At 42.1% G+C, this 20561-nt stretch overlaps 1 protein-coding gene across 2 annotated transcripts in view; it reads right to left on the bottom strand.

Moving 5' to 3' along the window:
* Positions 1-14787, bottom strand: part of CARS2 (cysteinyl-tRNA synthetase 2, mitochondrial) — a 63088-nt gene extending 48301 nt beyond the window's left edge. For both annotated transcript variants that reach the window (XM_066234784.1, XM_066234783.1), the window contains exons 1-3: positions 14542-14787; positions 14145-14195; positions 9883-10000 (exon numbers count right to left, since the gene is read on the bottom strand). In XM_066234784.1, coding sequence (XP_066090881.1) covers positions 9883-10000; positions 14145-14195; positions 14542-14732 — 360 coding nt within the window. In that variant the 5' untranslated portion in view covers positions 14733-14787. The remainder of the gene's footprint in view (positions 1-9882; positions 10001-14144; positions 14196-14541) is intronic.
* Positions 14788-20561: the final 5774 nt, after the last annotated feature.

Raw genomic sequence — 20561 nt, 5'->3', positions numbered from 1 at the left:
ACCCCTGCGTGGAAGGGGTACACGAAAGTAGTTCAACCCAGCTGCAGGTTGGGTAAGCAAGAGTGGTCCTGCCTGCAATCCCGCCCACAGGGGAAAGGCCAAAGCCAGGGAAATGTAGAGAACTGCGGCTGAGCACGGGCACCCAGCCCTACCTAGCCCGGAGCTGGGGCGTGCAGCCAGCGCCATAGTGCAGCTCCGCCCACAGGAGCGGAGACACATGACTGAGCATAGGTGTGCAGCCCCGCCTGCGATAGTGCAGCTCCGCCCATAGGGGCGGAGCGAAAGCCAGGGAACCAGCGGAGACCCATGACTGAGCATAGGTGTGCAGCCCCACCTGCGATAGTGCAGCTCCGCCCACAGGGGCAGAGCGAAAGCCAGGGAACCAGCAGAGACCCATGACTGAGCATAGGTGTGCAGCCCCACCTGTGGTTTCCAGGCTTGCGGCCCAGCGTGGCATGCAGCCCCACCCATGAGGACAGGTTAAAGGCCAAGGCCAGCCGAGGTTTATAATGTGTGTCCGTAAAGTCGTGGTGCACTTTTGACTGGTCACAGGAAAGCAACAAAAGATGTTAGAAATGTGAAATCTGCACCAAATAAAAGGAAAACTCTCCCAGTTTCATACCTATTCAATAGAGTTTGATGTGGGTTCACGCACAGATTTTTTAGGGCTCCTTAGGTAGCTATCCCGTATAGCCTCTACAGACTTGTCACTGACTGATGGCCTACCAGAACCGGGTTTCTCCACCAAACTGCTGGTTTCCTTCAACTGCTTATCCCACCGAGTATTGTTATTCCTACATGGTGGTGCTTCATTATAAACACGCCAATATTCACGCTGCACTTTGGTCATGGATTCGAATTTAGCGAGCCACAGAACACACTGAACTTTCCTCTGTACTGTACACATCTCGACTGGCATGGCCGTGGGCTGCTCTGCTGTCTACACGGTGTTACGTCATCATCTGTGCATGTGCACATGCTGCCACATCATCCTACAGAAACTGGGAGGGTTTTCCTTTTATTTGGTGCAGATTTCACATTTCTATCGTCTTTTGTTGCTTTCCTGTGATCCGTCAAAAGTGCACCATGACTTTACGGACACACTGTAGACCAAGCACATGAACTCAGCCTGTCCCGTGGAGGACAGGTGGAAACCACAGCGACTGCCACAGCCAGCCAGCGCTGGCAATGCCCATACTCAAACACCCAAGGCAGTGGCAGAGGGGGTGGTGGGCCTGCAGACAGACCACACCTAGAGAACACAGAGGCCATATCCATTAGACTCCAGTGGCCACACACTTCTTATACACAGACAGAATGGGAAGGCAGAGAAATGCAACCCAAATGAATCAACAGAAATCCCTAATAAAAGGACTTGAATGAGTCAGATATAATCAAATTACAGGATGCAGAGTTTAAAATAATGATTGTTAGGATGCTCAAAGATCTTAGAACAACAATAGATGGATATAATGAATACCTAAATAAAGAGATAACAAGTATAAAAAAGGACATTGAAATAATAAAAAAGAATCAGTCAGAAATGACAAATACAATATCAGAAATGAAGACCATAATGGAAGAAATTAAAAGCAAGATGATGAAGCTGAGGATCGAATCAGCAGGTTAGAGGACAAGAAAAATGAAGGCACGGAAGCAGAGCAGCAAAAAGAAAACAGATTCAAAAAGTCTGAGGAAACTCTAAGAGAGCTCTGTGACAACATGAAGAGAAATAACATCCGCATCATAGGGGTTCCTGAAGAAGAAAAGAACAAGGGATAGAGACTTTGTTCAATCAAATCATAGCTGAAAACTTCCCTAAATTAAAGAAAAAAGTCACACAAGTTCAAAAAGCACAGAGAATTCCATTAAAGAGAAACCCAAAGAAATCTACATCAAGACACATCATAATTAAAATACCAAAGCTAAGAGATAAAGAGAAAATGTTAAAAGCTGCTAGAGAAAAAAAGGCTATCACCTACAAAGGAGCCCCCATAAGGATGACATTCAACTTCTCAACAGAAACACTTGAGACCAGAAGGGAATGGCAAGAAATATTCAAAGTAATGCAGAACAAGAGCCTACAACCAAGACTACTTTATCCAGCAAGGCTATCGTTTAAAATTGAAGGAGAAATAAAAAGCTTTCCAGACAAAAAAAAAAAAAAAAAAAAACTCAAGGAATTCATTACAACCAAATCAATGCTGCATGAAATGTTAAGGGGCCTGTTATAAACAGATTAAAGGGGAAAAAGAATATAGCAAAAGAGGAATACAGTTTTAAAGAATAAAATGCCAAGAAACAACTACAGCCTGACCTGTGGTGGCACAGTGAATAAAGCATCAACCTGGAAATGCTGAGGTTGCCGGTTCAAAACCCTGGGCTTGCCTGGTCAAGGCACATATGGGAGTTGATGCTTCCTGCTCCTCCCCCCTTCTCTCTCTCTTTCTCTCTCTCCCCTCTCTATAATGAATAAATAAAATCTTAAAAAAAAAAAAAAAGAAACTACATATCAATAATAACCTTAAATGTAAATGGGATAAATGATCCAATCAAAAGACATAGGGTAGCTACGTGGATAAGAAAACAGGACCCATACATATGCTGTTTACAAGAGACACACCTCAAAACAAAAGATGCACACAGACTGAAGGTAAAAGGATGGAAAAAAATATTTCATGCAAATGCAAATGAAAAAAAAGCTGGGGTAGCAATACTTATATCAGACGAAATGGACCTTAAAACAAAGGCTATAGTAAGAGATAAAGAAGGTCACTACATAATGATAAAGGGAGCAATCCAACAGGAAGATATAACCATTATAAATATCTATGCACCTATATAGGAGCACCTAAATATATAAAGCAGACTTTGATGGATATAAAGGGCAAGATCAACAGCAATACTATAATAGTAGGAGATTTCAATACCCCACTAACATCACTAGATAGATCCTCAAGAAAGAAAAATAACAAAGAAACAGCAGACTTAAAGGACATACTAGATCAACTCGATTTAATAGATATCTTCAGAATCTTTCACCCTAAAGCAGCAGAATATACATTCTTTTCAAGTGCTCATGGTACATTCTCTAGGATAGATCACATGTTAGGGCACAAAAGGGGTCTCAACAAATTTAAGAAGATTGAAATCATATCAAGCATTTTCTCTGATCACAGTGCCATGAAACTAGAAATCAACCACAACAGAAAAACTGAAAAATACTCAAACACTTGGAAACTAAATAGCATGTTATTAAATAACAATTGGGTTAACAATGAGATCAAAGAAGAAATAAAAAAATTCCTGGAAACGAATGATAATAAGCATACAACTCAAAATTTATGGGACACAGCAAAAGCAGTACTGAGAGGGAAGTTCATAGCATTACAAGCATACCTTAAGAAGCTAGAAAAAGCTCACATAAACAATTTAACCCTGCATCTAAAAGAACTAGAAAAAGAACAGCAAGTAAATCCCAGAGGTAATAGAAGGAAGGAAATAATAAGATCAGAGCAGAAATAAATGACATAGAGGCTAAAGAAACAATACAGAGGAGCAATAAAACCAGGAACTGGTTCTTTGACAAGGTAAACAAGATCGATGAACTTTTAGCTAGACTCACCAAAAAATAAATAAATAAAAATAAAAATAAGAGAGAGGACTCAAATATTTAAAATTAGAAATGAGAGTGGAGAAATAACAACTGACACAACAGAAATACAAAAGATTGTAAGAAAATACTATGAAGAACTGCATGCTAAAAAATTAGACAACCTAGATGAAATGGACAAATTTCTTAAAACATAATCTTTTAAAAATCAATCAGGAAGAATCAGAAAACCTAAACAGACCAATTACAACAAATGAGATTGAAACAGTTATCAAAAAACTCCCAACAAACAAAAAAGCCCAGGGCCAGATGGCTTTACAAGTGAATTCTACCAAATATTCAAAGAAGAACTAACTCCCATCCTTCTCAAGCTATTTCAAAAAATTCAAGAGGAAGGAAGACTTCCAAGCTCCTTTTATGAGGTGAGTATAATTCTGATTCCAAAACCAAGCAAAGACAACACAAAGAAAGAAAATTATAGGCCAATACCCCTGATGAATTTAGATGCTAAAATCCTCAACAAAATATTAGCAAACCAGATCCAGCAATATATGAAAAAAATCATATACCATGATCAAGTGGGATTTATTCTGGGGAGGCAAGGCTGATACAATATTCGCAAATCAATCAATGTGATTCATCACATAAACAAAAGGAAGAAGAAAAAACACATGATAATTTCAATAGATGCAGAAAAAGCATTTGATAAAATCCAGCACCCATTCATGATTAAAACTCTCAGCAAAGTGGAATACAGGGAACATACCTCAACATGATAAAGGCCATCTATGACAAACCCACAGCCAACATCATACTCAATGGGCAAAAATTAAAAGCAATCCCCTTAAGATCAGGAACAAGGCAGGGGTGCCCCCTTTCATAACTCCTTTTTTTTTTTTTTTTTTCATTTTTCCGAAGCTGGAAAGGGGAGGCAGTCAGACAGACTCCCGCATGCGCCTGACCGGGCAGGAACCACCCGGCATGCCCACCAGGGGGCAATGTTTTGCTCCTCTGGGGCGTCGCTCTGTTGCATCCAGAGCCATTCTAGCGCCTGAGGCAGAGGCCACAGAGCCATCCCCAGCGACCGGGCCATCTTTGCTCCAATGGAGCCTCGCTGCAGGAGGGGAAGAGAGAGACAGAGTGGAAGGAGAGGGGGAGGGGTGGAGAAGCAAATGGGTGCCTCTCCTGTGTGCCCTGGCCGGGAATCGAACCCAGGACTCCTGCACACCAGGCCGATGCTCTACCACTGAGCCAACCGGCCAGGGCCCCCTTTCATAACTCTTATTCAACATAATCCTGGAAGTCTTAGCCACAGCAATCAGACAAGAAGAAATAAAAGGCATCCAAATTGGAAAAGAAGAAGTAAAACTATCATTATTTGCAGATGATATGATATTGTATATAGAAAACCCTAAAGTCTCAGTCAAAAAACTACTGGACCTGATAAATGAATTCAGCAAGGTGGCAGGATATGAAATTAATACTCAGAAATCAAAAGGCATTTTTATATACCAAAAATAAAATGTCAGAAAGAGAAATTAAGGAAACAATCCCCTTCACTATTGCCACCAAAAAATAAAGTACCTAGGAGTAAATTTAACCAAGAATATTAAAGACTCGTACTCGGAAAATTATAAAACATTGATAAAAGAAATCAAAGAAGATACAAACAAGTGGAAGCATATACCGTGCTCATGGTTAGGAAGAATAAACATCATTAAAATGTCTATATCACCCAAAGCAATTTATAAATTCAATGCAATACCAATTAAAATACCAATGACATACTTCAAAGATATAGAACACATATTCCAAAAATTTATATGGAACCAAAAAAGAACATGAATAGCCCCAGCAATCTTGAAAAGGAAGAATAAAGTGGAAGGCATCACACTTCCTGATATCAAGTTATACTACAGGGCCATTGTACTCAAAACAGCTTGGTACTGGCATAAGAACAGGCTATAGATCAATGAAACAGAACAAAGAACCCAGAAATAAACTCACACCTGTATGGACAACTGATATTTGACAAAGGAAGTAAGAGCATACAATGGAGTAAAGACAGCCTCTTCAACAAATGGTGTTGAAAAATTGGACAGCTACCTGCAAAAAAATGAAATTAGACCAACTTATACCATTCACAAAAATAAACACAAGCCTGACCAGGCGATGGCGCAGTGAATAGAGCATCACACTGGGATGCCGAGGACCCAGGTTCAAGAGCCCGAGGTTGCCAGCTTGAGCGCGGGCTCATCTGGTTTAAGCAAAAGCTCAACAGTTTGGACCCAAGGTCGCTGGCTCGAGCAAGGGATTACTTGGTCTGCTGAAGGCCCGCAGTCAAGGCACATATGAGAAAGCAATCAATGAACAACTAAGGTGTTGCAATGCAAAACGAAAAACTAATAATTAATGCTTCTCATCTCTCTGTTCCTGTCTGTCCCTGTCTATCCCTCTCTCTGACTCTCTCTCTGTCTCTGTAAAGAAAACAAAACAAAAAAACAACAACAAAAACACAAAAAACTCAAGATGGATAAAAGGCTTAAATGTAAGCTGTGAAACCATAAGCATCTTAGAAGAAAACATAAGCAGTAAGCTCTCCGACATCTCTTGCAGCAATATGCAATATATTTGCTGATTTATCTCTATGGCAAGTGAAATAAAAGACAGAATAAACAAATGGGACTATATCAAACTAAAAAGGTTTTGCACAGCTAAAGACAATAAGAACAGAATAAAAAGACAAACCACACAATGGGAGAACATATTTGACAACACGTCTGATAAGGGATTAGTAACCAAAATTTACAAAGAACTTGTAAAACTCAACACCAGGAAGATAAACAATCTAATCCAAAAATGAGCAAAAGAAGTGAATAGACACTTCTCCAAAGAGGACATACAGATGGCCAACAGGCATATGAAAAAATGCTCAACATCACTAATCATTAGAGTAATGCTAATTAAAACCACAATGAGATATCATCTCACACCAGTCAGAATGGCGCTCATCAACAAAATAACACAGAAAAGTGCTGGCGAGGATGTGGAGAAAAGAGAACCCTCCTGCACTGCTGGTGGGAATGCAGACTGGTGCAGCCACTGTGGAAAACAGTATGGAGATTCCTCAAAAAATTAAAAATCAAATTGCCTTTTGACCCAGCTATCCCACTTTTAGGAATATACCCCAAGAACACCATAGCAGCCTGACCAGGCAATGGCGCAGTGGATAGAGCTTCAGACTGGGATGCAGAAGACCCAGGATTCGAGACCCCAAGGTCACCAGCTTGAGCACGGGCTCATCTGCTTTGAGCAAAAAGCCCCCCAGCTTGAACCCAAGATCGCTGGCTCCGGCAAGGGGTTACTTGGTCTGCTGAAGGCCTGCGGTCAAGGTACGTTTGAGAAGGCAATCAATGAACAACTAAGGTGCTGCAACGTGCAATGAAAAACTAATGACTGATGCTTCTTGTCTCTCTCCATTCCTGTCTGTCTGTCCCTGTCTATCCCTCTCTCTGACTCACTCTCTGTCTCTGTAAAAAAAAGAACACCATAGCACTGTTTCAAAAGGAGAAATGCACCCCCATGTTTATGGCAGCATTGTTTACAATAGCGAAGATCTGGAAACAGCCCAAGTGTCCACCAGTGGACGAGTGGATTAAAAAGCGGTGGTACATATATACTATGGAATACTATGGGGCCACGAAAAGACGGAAATCTTACCTTTTGCGACAACATGGATGGACCTGGAAACTATTATGTTAAATGAAATAAGCCAGGCAGAGAAAGAAAAATATCATATGACCTCACTCATTTGAGGAATCCAATGAACAATGTGAACTGAGGAATAAAATTGAGACAGAGGAGAGATCAAAGGGACCAGAGGAAAACAGGACAGAGGGAAAGGGGATGAGAGGATGGAATAAACCTGAAGGGAAGGGGGGAGGGCACTATGGGGAGGGGGCAAGGGAGATGTTGAGGGGAATACAGGGGAGGGGGGATGCAACATAATAAATTAAAATCAATTAAAAAATGGTTAAGATAGTAAAAAAAAAAAAAGAATTGAACTCATTACTACACTGAGGACTCTACCCTGTGGACCCTTAGAAGAAAGATTCACTTGATGTGAACTCTGAGAAGGACTTTATCTGCTGAGATTGACTCCCCATGGTTAACCAAGAACCCATATTGTATGAATGATAGAAGTCTAATGTCCATTTGCTGACAAGGGCCAAACACATACTCTGTATACCAGGAAGAACCTCAGACTGAACTCTCAGCTTCCTGCACTACAGCATACAGGCAAGCCCTAGTTCATATTTCTACCAACAGATTGGCACCTACCCCATCCAATAAGAACTGCACAATTTCGGTACCTCGTTTACATAAAATGGACCTAATTGAGTACTTAGGTAGGAACTTTCACTATAAAAGATGGCCTCCCCTGTGTCTCAATAGAACACAATTTAGGTTGCTATTTGAATCTGTGTTTCCTGGGCTACAGCTCTTTTTTGTTTAATTAAATGCTTTTTTATTCTTTATTACAGTCTAAAATTAATTTAATTTACAATCCCTAATGCAATAGTTCCTGAATAAAGTCTGTTTTTACTGCTTTAACTATAAAACAGAATAATAATCCAAGTTTTAGAAGAATGACAAAACTTATCAAATAAACTCCTTCTCCTTTAATCTAGTGATTCCACTTGGAAAAAATATTTAAGGGCCTTACCAGGAGGTGTCACAGTAAATAGAACATCGACGTGGGATGCTGAGGACCCAGGTTTGAATCCCCAAGGTTGCTGGCTTGAGTGTTGGATCCTAGACATGACCCCATGGTCGTTGGCTTGAGCCCAAAAGTCGCTGGCTTAAAGCCCATGGTCGCTGGCTTGAGCAAGAGGTCACTGGCTTGGCTGGAGCCTCCCAGTCATGGCACATATGAGAAAGCAATCAGTGAACAACTAAGGTGCTGCAACTATGAGTTGATGCTTCTCATCTCTCTCCCTTCCTGTCTGTCTGTCCCTATCTATCTGTCTCTCTCTTGAAAAAAAATTAAAGAAACAAAAAATATATTCATTGCAGCACTGTTTTGTAACAGCTAGAAACACCACACATCACCAATGAGAGGAGACGTAAGAGAACAGCTGAACAGCCACCCATGGCAAAATGCTATCTAGTTTCTGAAAAAGCCAATCAGTAGAAAACTGAAAGACGTGGTATCTACAAAATAAATTTGGCAGAAAACAGCAGAATATGGAAGTAACCTGAGAGTCCAAAACAAAGATGGTAAATTATCATATGTCCATGTGATAGAATGTTATAAGGCTATTTTAAAATGTTCAAGAATATTTATAAACATGAACACTCAAAACTTATTAAGTATAAAAAAAACAGACTGTAAAACAAAACAAAGCATAAACTGGTTTTCTAAAAATAATATATGCATTTTGTAAAATTGCAGGAATGACGTCTTCAACATAGTTTTTTCTGCAAATTAGATAATTTCACAATTATTTATAGCTTTTTAGAAATAACTGTTAAAGTTGCTAATGATAAAAAGCAGAAAAGGTGAAACTTTGAAAGTAGGCTTTCAAAATTATGACTATTCATGTAACTATTAATTGACCCTTCATTAGAATTCCCCCACCTAAAACTTCCTTTTTTAAAAAAATATTTTATTTATTGATTTTTAGAGATAGGTGAGAGAAAGAGAAGGGGGGCAGAGCTGGAAGCATCAACTCATAGTAGTTCCTTCCCGTATGTGCCTTGACCAGGCAAGCCCAGGGTTTGGAACCAGCGACCTCAGTGTTCCAGGTTGATGCTTTATCCACTGCGCCACCACAGGTCAGGCTAAAACTTCCTTTAAATGTCACGTGAGGTATAAGAGAAGTGCCCTGTTCACTTAACAAATGAGGAAAATTAAACCTCATGTGAACAAAATTTTCCTAGCCTAAAAGTAGCCTTTTGACTTCCATCTGAAGAGCGTAAGAGATTTACCTTGGAGGCTGAGGGACCAGGGGACAGATTACAGATTGAAGTTAGGAGGCCCCACAAAATGAGGCAGTTCATTAAGGGCTTCAGGGACCAAAATTAAATAGACCTGAACTTCCTTTACCAGGACAAGATCCCTCTGATTACCTGACAGCACACTCACCGGACCACGTGTGACAGTAAGATGGGAAAAGTACTTGTGAAACACAATAAGAAAAACTGTCACAGAGAGGTCAGAACACTCATCAATCAAGTTATCAATCAATGTAATCTTCAACACTTACTTCATTGGCCCTTTTAATTATCTTATCATCCACATCTGTAATTCCCATCACCATGATGATGTTGCATCCAAAAACCCTGGTTAGGATCCTTCGAATTATATCAAATCTAACATATGAGCTGAAAGAAAAAAAGAAGTTAGGCTGTCTTTAATACATTGAGTCATCACTGTGATCTTTAAAAAAGAGTGCAGTGCATTTTAATATGCTGCCGCCTAACTTCAAGTGTGGGATATCAATAGATAGTTCAAGTGCACCTAGAATAGGGAACAGACTTTTACTCACTGGTCCACACTGGTCTTCACAAGAAATCAACACAGGTACTGCCTCAATTTCAGGATACATGTTAGCATTTTTAATTTAAAAATTTTAAATATTTATTGATTTTAGAGAGAGGGGAAGAGAGGAATGGGGGAATGGAGGAAGGAAGGAAGGGAGGAAGGAAAGGAGGGAGGGAGGGACAGAGGGAAGGAGGGAGAGAGAGAGAAACATCAACTTGTTGTTCTATTCATCCGCACTCATTGGTTGATTCCTGCATCAAACCCGCAAACTTGGCACATTGGAACAACACTACAACCAACTTAGCTATCCAGCAAGGCAGTATTTTTAATTTTAGAGCTATTGCTCAACTGAGTTTATATCTATTTAATTGTATAAAACTTTACTCCTAATACATTCACTAGGTAGTTAAAATACTGAGCATTTACCCTTCTTCATGTTCTCTAATAACTATAGTGTTTCACTATGACAAAATAGAAATACCAGCTACAGATAAAAACAAATATAATCCTTTTAAAGCTGTATAAGATTACTCCTAAGAAATGTGTACAGTGTTATAAAAATTAAAACATCAGTTCATTGGTAGACAACACTGGGAAAACTCAGACTTGTAAAAGAGAAGAACTGTTTTAAAATCCATTAAGATCCATTTAAAATCTCAAAAATCTTGTTTCCCATAAAAGCAACATTAAAATTTAAGGTCAGCTAATCTCATGTACACGTCTGTCATCCATGTGGCCTCTCTAAATTTGAGTTCATAAAATCATTTTCCCTTGAAAACAAATCTCATAATTATATCCTTTGAACCTCCCTCATTCACTCAGCCCAAACACAGCTGAGGCCAAAGCCCTCTATTCTAGTGACGAAACTATCTCCGAAACTCTTGCCAAGATATTTAACCTTTTGAAGCCTCAGGCTGCTTATTATAAATTTGGCAAGATTCCACTATCCCATAGGGATATTATACATAATCTTAGTGCAGCATGAACAGCAACAAACATGAGCTATTATTACCATTATCATCACTACACTCTTCATTCATCTTGAGTAGAAAAAGACTTCAGAAGACATGAGATTTAAGAGAAAAAGTTAACAGGCACCTAAAACAATGAAAACAAATGGGAAGTCACATACTTGGCCCAGAGGAGCTCAAGGGCTATAAGATACTACAGGTGGGCTGCTCTACCAGGGACCATTCCACATGAACTGCATGAGACTGCACAGTAGAGGGGCCACAGATGTGAACTCAGCCCATCTGCCTAGTTCATCACTTCCTCACTGTGGGATCTGAGGCTGGTTCTTTCAGCACTATGCATTGCAATACCCCTATTTGTAATTTGGAAATAATAATAGCACTGCCACGAAGAATAGACACACAGACCAATGGAACAGAATTCAGAGCTCAGAAATAAACTCACATATACAAGCAAGTAATTTTTGACAAAGAAGCTGAAAACATACAATGGAGAAAAGACAGCCTCTTCAATAAATGGTGCTGGGAAAATTGTAAAGCCATATGCAAAAGAATGTAATTTGACTGGCATTTGTCACCATACATAAAAATTAACTCAAAATGAATCAAAGACCCAAATATAAGACTTGAGACAAAAAATGTATAGATAAAAATGCTGGTACCAAACTTATGAACTTTGAACTTAGAGAAGATTTTTATGAATTGAACCTCAAAGGCAAAGGAAGCAAAAGCAAAAAGAAGTTAATGGAAGTATATCAAACTAAAAAGCTTCTGCACAGCCAAAGGAACCATCAGCAAAACAAAAAGGCAACCAACCAAATGGAAGAAGATATTTGCAAACAACATTTCAGATAAGGGATTAATATCCAAAATATATAAAGAACTCATATAATTCAATAACAAAAAACAAACAATCCAATCAAAAAATGGGCAGAGGACCTGGAAAGACACTTCTCCCAAGCTGACATAAAAATGGCGAACAGTGATCATCTTCACTAGCTATTAGAAAATGCAAATCAAAATCACAATGGAATACCACCTCACAACTGTTAGAATAACTATTATCAGCAAAGCAAGTATTGATAAATGTTGGAAAGGCTGTGGAGAAAAACAAATCTGCATATATACTGCTAGCAGGAATATAACTTGGTATAGCCATTTTGGAAAACAGTATCGAAGTTCTTAAAAATATTAAGAATAGAGTTACTGATTTGATCCAGCAATCCCTCTGCTGGGTATTTACCTGAAATTTTTGAACATTTATTCATATAGATATATGTACCTCTACATTCACTGCAGTATTATTCACAGTGACCAAAACATGAAACAGCCTGACCAATGGTGACAGTGGATAGAGTGTCAATCTAGGATGCTGAGGTCCCAGGTTCACAACCCTGAGGTCACCAGCTTGAGTGCAGGCTCATCTGGCTTGAGTGCAGGGTCACCAGCTTGAGTGCAGGGTGGCTGGCTTGAGCATGGGATCATAGACATGATCCTATAGTTTCTGGCTTGAAGCCCAAGGTTGCTGGCTTGAACAAGGGGTCACTAACTCGGCTGGAGCCCCCTGATCAAGGCATGTATGAGAAGCAATCAATGAACAATTATGTGCCAAAAATAAAAGTTGATGCTTATCTCTCTCCCTTCCTATCTGTTTCTCTCTCTCTCTCTCTCTCTCTCTCTCAAAATAAATAATTAAATAAACAGAAAGAAAATATCATGCTAAGCAAAATAAGTCAAATAAAAAGTCAAGAACCATATAATTTCATTTATATGTGGGATAGAAAACTGAAAGTAATAAATGAATAAACAAGACAAAGAAAAACTCATAAACACAGACAACAGTAAGGTGGTTACCAGAGGGGGAGGGTGGGGGGGAGACAGGAAAGAGTAAAGGGGTTCAAATATACGGTGAAGAAGAAGGCTTGACTTTGAGTGAACACACAATGCAATATACAGATGATGTATTCTAGAACTGTACACCTGAAACCTACATAATTTTATTAACTGATGTTAGTCCAATAAATTCAATAAAATTAAAAAGAAATAATAGCACTGCCACCTGGTGCTGTTTGGAAAATTACATTGGCTGGTGTTTGTAAAGCATTTGGAACAGTACCTGAGAGCAAGTGCCTGTTAAGTATACCTTTTAAAAATAGAGGCTGGTGCCTAACCAGGCGGTGGTGCAGTGGATAAAGCCTCGGACTGGGATGCGGAAGGACCCAGGTTCGAGACCCCGAGGTCTCCAGCTTGAGTGCGGGTGCTCATCTGGTATGAGCAAGACCCACCAGCTTGGATCCAAGGCCCCTGGCTCCAGCAAGGGGTTGCTCGGTCTGCTGAAGGCCCGCGGTAAGGGCACATGTGAGAAAGCAATCAATGAACAACTAAGGTGTTGCAACACGCAATGAAAAACTAATGATTGATGCTTCTCATCTCTCTCCGTTCTTGTCTATCTGTCCCTGTCTATTCCTCTCTCTGACTCACTCTCTGTCTCTGTAAAAAATAAATAAATAAAATTAAAAAAAAATAGAGGCTGGTGTGGTTACCTCAGAAGGAAAGTGGGGGGACATGAGCCTGGAGAATAAGTAGGGACAGACCTGTGGATCACAGAGATGTCCTTAGGATTCTGAACTTTACCTTAAGAGCAGTGGAGCCAGGCCTGACCATCCCTGCCCCCAAGATCTCCCAACTTTTTCAGAAATCTTGTAGTACTTAGGTTTTCTACCTCCAAGGGACATCTTGAATTGAATGAATATACTTAAGGAATGGGTTCTATCTCACCAGCAAGACTTTCAAAGTTGTTATCCTCTTTGCCTCCTAAGTTGCCTCACTTGTGAAATTGGTGTGTTTAGAACTGTTACAAGAACCAAATGAGACTACAGTGTGTGCTTCCCACAATACCTGGAATATAGTAATTATTCAGTATTCTTAAGTAGCACTTGAGAAATGAAAAAAAAACACGTGAAAACGGCTTTTCCTTCCAAAATAAATGAAAATTAACATCTAGGACACTCACCAAGCATGGCCAAGGTGTGCATGATCATAGACAGTTGGTCCACAGCTATACCTAGGAACAAAGTTAAAATCCATCATGTGAAACATATTTGCAACAAAAGAAACCACTTTTTCAGTTAAGATTATCATATAAATATCTCTCTCTCTTTTTTTTAAAGTAATCACTTTTGGGAATGTACAGCCAGGAATCTATTACTTGGTTCGCTAAATTCACAACGAAACCTGTCAATTCACTGGGAATGTACCCGTGCTTTCTCATTGATGCCTCCCATGTATTTTATTACTAAATGACTTCCACCTGAGAACCCAACCCCGCTTTTCACACAAAACGCTCAGTCCACAATCCTTCCCATCCCACCTCTCTCAGCACCCCGCTCCCCACAATCCCCAGGAGCTACCAGGAAGCGGCGTCCGCGCTAGCTACTATTAAGGGGTCCTTCCTCCGTGTGAGGCTGTTATACACCTTGACGCCCGTATCATGGCCTGCAGGCTGCAGCCAGCCCTGCCCGCGCGCCCCCGACACCGCCCGCCGGGTCCCTAGACCCAGTGTGGCGGGGAGGAGCGGAGAGGCCCCGAACGCCCGCTGCATGACAGGCCTTCAAGCCTGGCGAGCAAGTACAGTAAACTCCAAGTGCCCTGGGAAACTCGCCACGCCCACTTAAAGGGGGCCCCGCCCAACCCCGCCCACACCGGGAGGGACCTCCTAGCAAGGCCCCCGCCCTACCAGGAAAACTTGCAGCCAGGCCCCGCCTACCCCGAGAGGATTCGGACACCGTCATCCCCCACACCGGAATAGAACCCGCCCCGCTCCCGCCCACTCCGGAAAAGGATCTGTCACAGTCGCGCCCATCCCGGAAGAGGACTTGGTCCGGTCCCGCCCACCCTGAAACAACAGTAAGGTAACGGCGGCTCCGCCTTCTTCTGGCCTGTCGGCGTCCGCCGCGACGCGGGGGGAGGGGCAGGGCCTGAGTCCTAGCAGGGGAAGGGTGTCGAAACACCAGGTCGCGGAAAGAGGTATTCTCTCCCTCCCGGGTGGTGAAGTTGTATGAACCCCGGCCGGGGCCGGAAGATCTCTGGGCGCCGGAGTTCACCGGGCGAGTACCTGCCGCTGATTCCTCACGTGCTCGCGAAGCACGTTGCACCCCAACACGCACACGTTTGCACCTCGGCAGACGCACGCACCCAGAGCATGTTTGTATCCCAACACACACCCTCTTTCTCAGTCTCCGGACGAAAGGCCAAAGCTAGGAAAGCACCCATTCATCAAGTACACGCGGTAGGAAATGTCTGTTTGGTATTCATTTTAAGGTTAAAAGACATCTAGTTTCTTAAGACCAAAAGCATTCTGAATTGCGGTTTCAGTGGTACTTTATAAAAGCAGATTCACTTGGAAGTTACTTTAAAATTATCTCGACAAACGTGCTCCTATTGCTATCTTGGAAGTGTTTTTTAAAAACCCACAAAAAAACTTTGCTTTTGTGGTCCTTAAAAGAGCAGAGATGTTCCTCAGTTTTGTTTTTTTTTTCGGTTTGTTTTGGTCTATAGAAAGGGAAATGAGTAGAGACAAAACAGTCTGTTCCTAGAACACTTAAAACATTTTTTATTTTTGAGATCCTTGTCCAGCTCTGCAGTGCCGTTCCAAGCTGCACTGTGGCGTAAACTCTGTTCTGTGCATAACAACTAAAATGTTAGAACCTGTTCCGCACTACTCAAAGTTCTACCGGAGTACAGGTATTAATTATCCTTTCCTCACTGCCTGCATACTTATCTTGATGTTATTTTATAATTGTCTCCTTTCTAGTACAATGTGCATATTTCTCTCCCGGAGTACTTTAGGTTGTAAATTCCTTTAAATCTCGTGCTGTACCCAGCACTAAATTCAAAAAAGAGCTGCTGAATTAATCTCTTATGAAATCCACCTGTTGTGCAGGTGGGAGGAAATTTAGGTGGTAAAATAGCTGATAGAGGAAGCTTTAATAGAATTATTAGCTGTGCCAGTAAAATAAGAAAATGAACAAAAGGCTTGACTGAAAAATAAGGCTTGACTACAGTCTGTGAGAACACAGAATTCAAAGAAAAAGCTAGAAGTTTTGAAAACATTTAATAACATTGAAGACCAGATTCTGCACACAAACAAGGATAGCTGCCATGTTTGAATTGACTATAGAAATCATGACTTTTAAATTAACAATGGTATCTTCTGTCTTCAGAAAACTGGTCGTGTAATATATTCAGCCCGTGACTCGCAGCAATTCTACCTTTTCTTAAGTCTTGGGAATCATAAAAACAATGACAAACATTAACCCATTATTTAATAATTGTTAAAAATATGATTCCTTTTGCAGGTTGAATATTGAGGTAAGTAAAAGTGACTGGGAAGATTATATGCCAAAAAAAGAATCTTGTTAATTTGAAGTGACCCCACCCCCATCTAGGTCAGAACAAGGGAGTGTGTTAAAATGAATGATTCCAAAATATCGTGAGCATCCCAGACAGTTAGCTCCGTTGGTTAGAGCATCATCCTGAAGTGTAGAGGTTGCTGGTTTGAACCCCGGTCAGGTTACATGATGTTCCTGTCTCTTTCTCTCCTTTCCTCTCTCTAAAATCAATAAATAGAAATTATAAAAAATATATCATGAGTGCCATTTCTTAGTCCTTAATGACAACAACAAAACATGTAGTTCTCAGTATTACATTTTCTTTCCAGGCAAAATCTTGTAAATCCAAAGAAGAGATAAGGCATTGATTAGGGCATTTCAAATTTGAAGTTAATGTTTTCTTTTTTAAGCTCAAAACAAACAGTTGTATAAAATATATTCATCTCTTTTAATCCCTTATGTTTGAGCATCCAGTTAAACTAGAAATGTAATTTTAGAAAAAAAAAGATTTAATATCCATTTTTGCAACACACTTCAAAGAGCAAAACTGAAACTACCAAGATTCCTTAATGTAGCTTCAAAATTATTTTATTTATTTATTTATTTGCATTTTTCTGAAGCTGGAAACAGGGAGAGACAGACACTCCCGCATGCGCCCGACCGGGATCCACCCGGCACGCCCACCATGGGGCGAGGCTCTGCCCATCCTGGGCGTCGCCATGTTGCAACCAGAGCCACTCTAGCGCCTGGGGCAGAGGCCACAGAGCCATCCCCAGCGCCCGGGCCATCCTTGCTCCAATGGAGCCTTGGCTGCGGGAGGGGAAGGGAGAGACAGAGAGGAAGGGAGAGACAGAGAGGAAGGCGCGGCGGAGGGGTGGAGAAGCAAATGGGCGCTTCTCCTATGTGCCCTGGCCGGGAATCGAACCCGAGTCCTCCGCACGCTAGGCCGACGCTCTACCGCTGAGCCAACCAGCCAGGGCCAATGTAGCTTCAAAATTAAACCTTTTCTTTAATGGTATATTTCAAATGCAAGATCACAGTTCATTGTTTTAGCTATTGGTCTTCTAACCTTGTTTGGGAAACTGTGAAGTCATTGGTATATATTTTAAGAATTTTGTAAAGCTAATAAGTAAAATATTTTCTGACTTCTTACCCCAAGGGGTAAATTAAATGTCTTATAGAATGTAAACGCCTTATTTGCTACTGGACCCCCAGGGCATAGAACAGTAGCTAGAACATGGCAGGCACTCATTAAATATTTCTTGTTGAATGAATAAGATGTCTTTGTGTTTTAAGTGTCTGTAAAATCCATGAAACATTAGAGGAATTGTTCTTCAGATAGTATTGTGATTTTTAGAAAAGATGACCTTGTCCAGACACCACCTTGACTATCATTGGAAGGGGTAAATGATTTCCTTTTTTTTTTTTTTTTTAAGATTTTTTTTTTTCTTTTACACAGAGAGAGAGTCGGTTAGAGGGATAGACAGGAACAGAGAGAGATGAGAAGCATCAATCATCAGTTTTTCATTGCGACACCTTAGTTCATTGATTGCTTTTTCATATGTGCCTTGACCGTGGGCCTTTAGCAGACCGAGTAACCCCTTGCTCTAGAAAGCGACCTTGGGTACAAGCTGGCGAGCCTTTGCTCAAATTAGATGAGCCCGCACTCAAACTGGGGACCTCGGGGTCTCAAACCTGGGTCCTCCGCATCTCCACTGCGCCACCGCCTGATCAGGCGGTAAATGATTTCCAAGCTTTTTTTTTCTTTAAAAGATTTTATTTATTGATTTGAGAGAGAGAGAAAGGGACAGGAGGAGAGGGAAGCATCAACTCAGAGTAGTTGTTTCTCATGTGACTTTGAGGGGCCAAGCCCAGGGTTTCAAACCTGGGATCTGCAACCTCAGCATTCCAGGTCGATGCTTTATCCACTGCACCACCACAGCTTAAGCTAACCTTTATTCTTAAGTTCAGATAACCACTACTCATTCAAGAGCCAATGTACGCAAGCATTAAAAGAACCTATCTCTTTCTTGCTATTGTACTTTAAAACTGCTTATATGCTCTTAGAGAAAAATGTATAGTTTTTCTTATTCAACTTTTGCACTCTTTCCTTATTCCATGTAACATCTCCATTTCCACATGTCATCGTATTAGTCCTTTGTGCAGACCAGTGGCCAATAAATTTTGTTGTATGAAATGAAACTTTTACCATGATGTGCTTTTAACTGGGCCAAGACTGGAAACGTGTGAATCTGTGAGTAAAATAACCCTTTTCCCAAATACCACCGTGAACATCCTCCTGATGTGGGGGTTGGATATGGAAGCGTAAGAAGAAGTGAAGAACAAACCCATTTAGTTCAAAGTGTAAATATTATTCGTCGTTTGTCACCGTGGTAACGTTCTGATGTGAACAATCCATTATGAAGGACAAAACAGCTCAATTTAGTTTCATTTGTTGTACCAACATCCATATGACAAGATGTCTTACGGATTGCTGGAAAGAGCAACATTGTGGATAGTAATCTATTTTTTAAAATTGTATTGGCCCGAAATATTACTGGATTGCATATAGTAATTAAAAAAAAATTTCCCAAAGGTCTTGTCACAACATTGTTTGGTCGCTAACACCCCAAATCTCAATGCTAGAACGTGCCCCCGTTTTAACTGCAATGTAATTAATTTATGTGTACATAGTGCAGCGTGGAGCAATAGAACAGACCCGGAGTTAAGGGTGAAACCGTATTAATAAAAGGGGAGGAAAAACCATGCACTGTCCAGGAACGGAATTGGTAGAGACGTCACGAGGCGGAGGGAGGGGGGGGGTCAAGCTCATTTACAAGGCTTGAGAGACAACGACAAGACAACATGCCCACCTTGGGGATGACAAAACAGGGAGACAGCACAGGAGAACCGATGGGAATGGAAGGCAACCGAGCTGGGCGATCGCCACCAGGCAGGACACGCTGCAGCGCAGGCCGGAGGCCGGCGGACAAAGGTGGAGGGTGGCCACGCCCACAAGGCGGGATCTCTGATGCAAAGGGCGGACCTGCGCGCCGGCCCGTTGTCCAGGCAACGGGATTGTCTGTGCTGGGGTTTTAAAGAAAGCCCCAAATCTGGGAGTTAGGGCTGGGAACAGGAGCCGCTAGTGGGGGAAGGGCCGAGATAGTACAGGGAGACACCCCAGGATTGCGGCGACAGGACGCCAGGCCCTCCCAGGTTTAGGTGATCTTTCGAAGTAAGAGAACGGAGTTTGAGAGCAGATTCCAGAGCACAAACGGAAAGGGGTCGGGGTCGCCGGGGTCGCCCGCCCTCTGTGGGGGTCCGGCCTGGAAGCGCAGGCCCCTTTGTCTAAACCACTCGGCTCTGGGCTCCGGCCGGCGACACAAAGGGAGGGCGGTGAGGACCGCGCAAGTGCGAGAGCCGCCGAGATTGCTGGGAGTGGTGGTCCGGCCGCGGAATGGAAGGTGTCCCTCGCGAACCGGCGACCGCCCTGGCCATACAAGTGCGCATGAACCACCACTTCCGCCCTGCTCCGCCCGCCCTCTGTTTTCTACCCCTCCGCAGGACGCGGGTTTCGAGTACTGTAAGTAGTTAAGAGCCCTGAAGGAGTTATCCGACATTATCCCGCCCTCTCTTTATGTTGATTGGGCCACTGACATGAAGGCTGCTGTGGACTGGCTCCAGAGGTTGCCAGTCAGTTCCGAGGCGTACTTATACTCCCGCTGCGCTGTGGGCATTAGAGATTGAGGGGCTGCGTGGGAAGAGGGGCTGGGCTACCTGGCCGTGCGATGATCTCGAGGCGGCGGTACCGTGGCAGGGTCCATTCCGTCTGGGTCTTGGCCAGGTCTTCTTGCTGCCATCCCGTGTACCCCGGCGGGCATGCAGCGGCGTTGGACAGGCTCTGCCTCCAAGTACGAAACTCATAGTAAAGTTTGCGCCTGGCCTCAGACTACCCCCCCACTGTCCCCACTACCCCCGCCATCCCCGTTACCCCCGCCCCGGCAAAAGTGACAGACAAAGCCACACCCCCCCGCGGCCGG

Source organism: Saccopteryx bilineata, chromosome 6, assembly GCF_036850765.1.
Source record: "Saccopteryx bilineata isolate mSacBil1 chromosome 6, mSacBil1_pri_phased_curated, whole genome shotgun sequence".
NCBI lineage: Eukaryota > Metazoa > Chordata > Mammalia > Chiroptera > Emballonuridae > Saccopteryx > Saccopteryx bilineata.
Note: the sequence above shows the minus strand (reverse complement) of the source record. Positions and strands in the feature narration are given on the sequence as shown.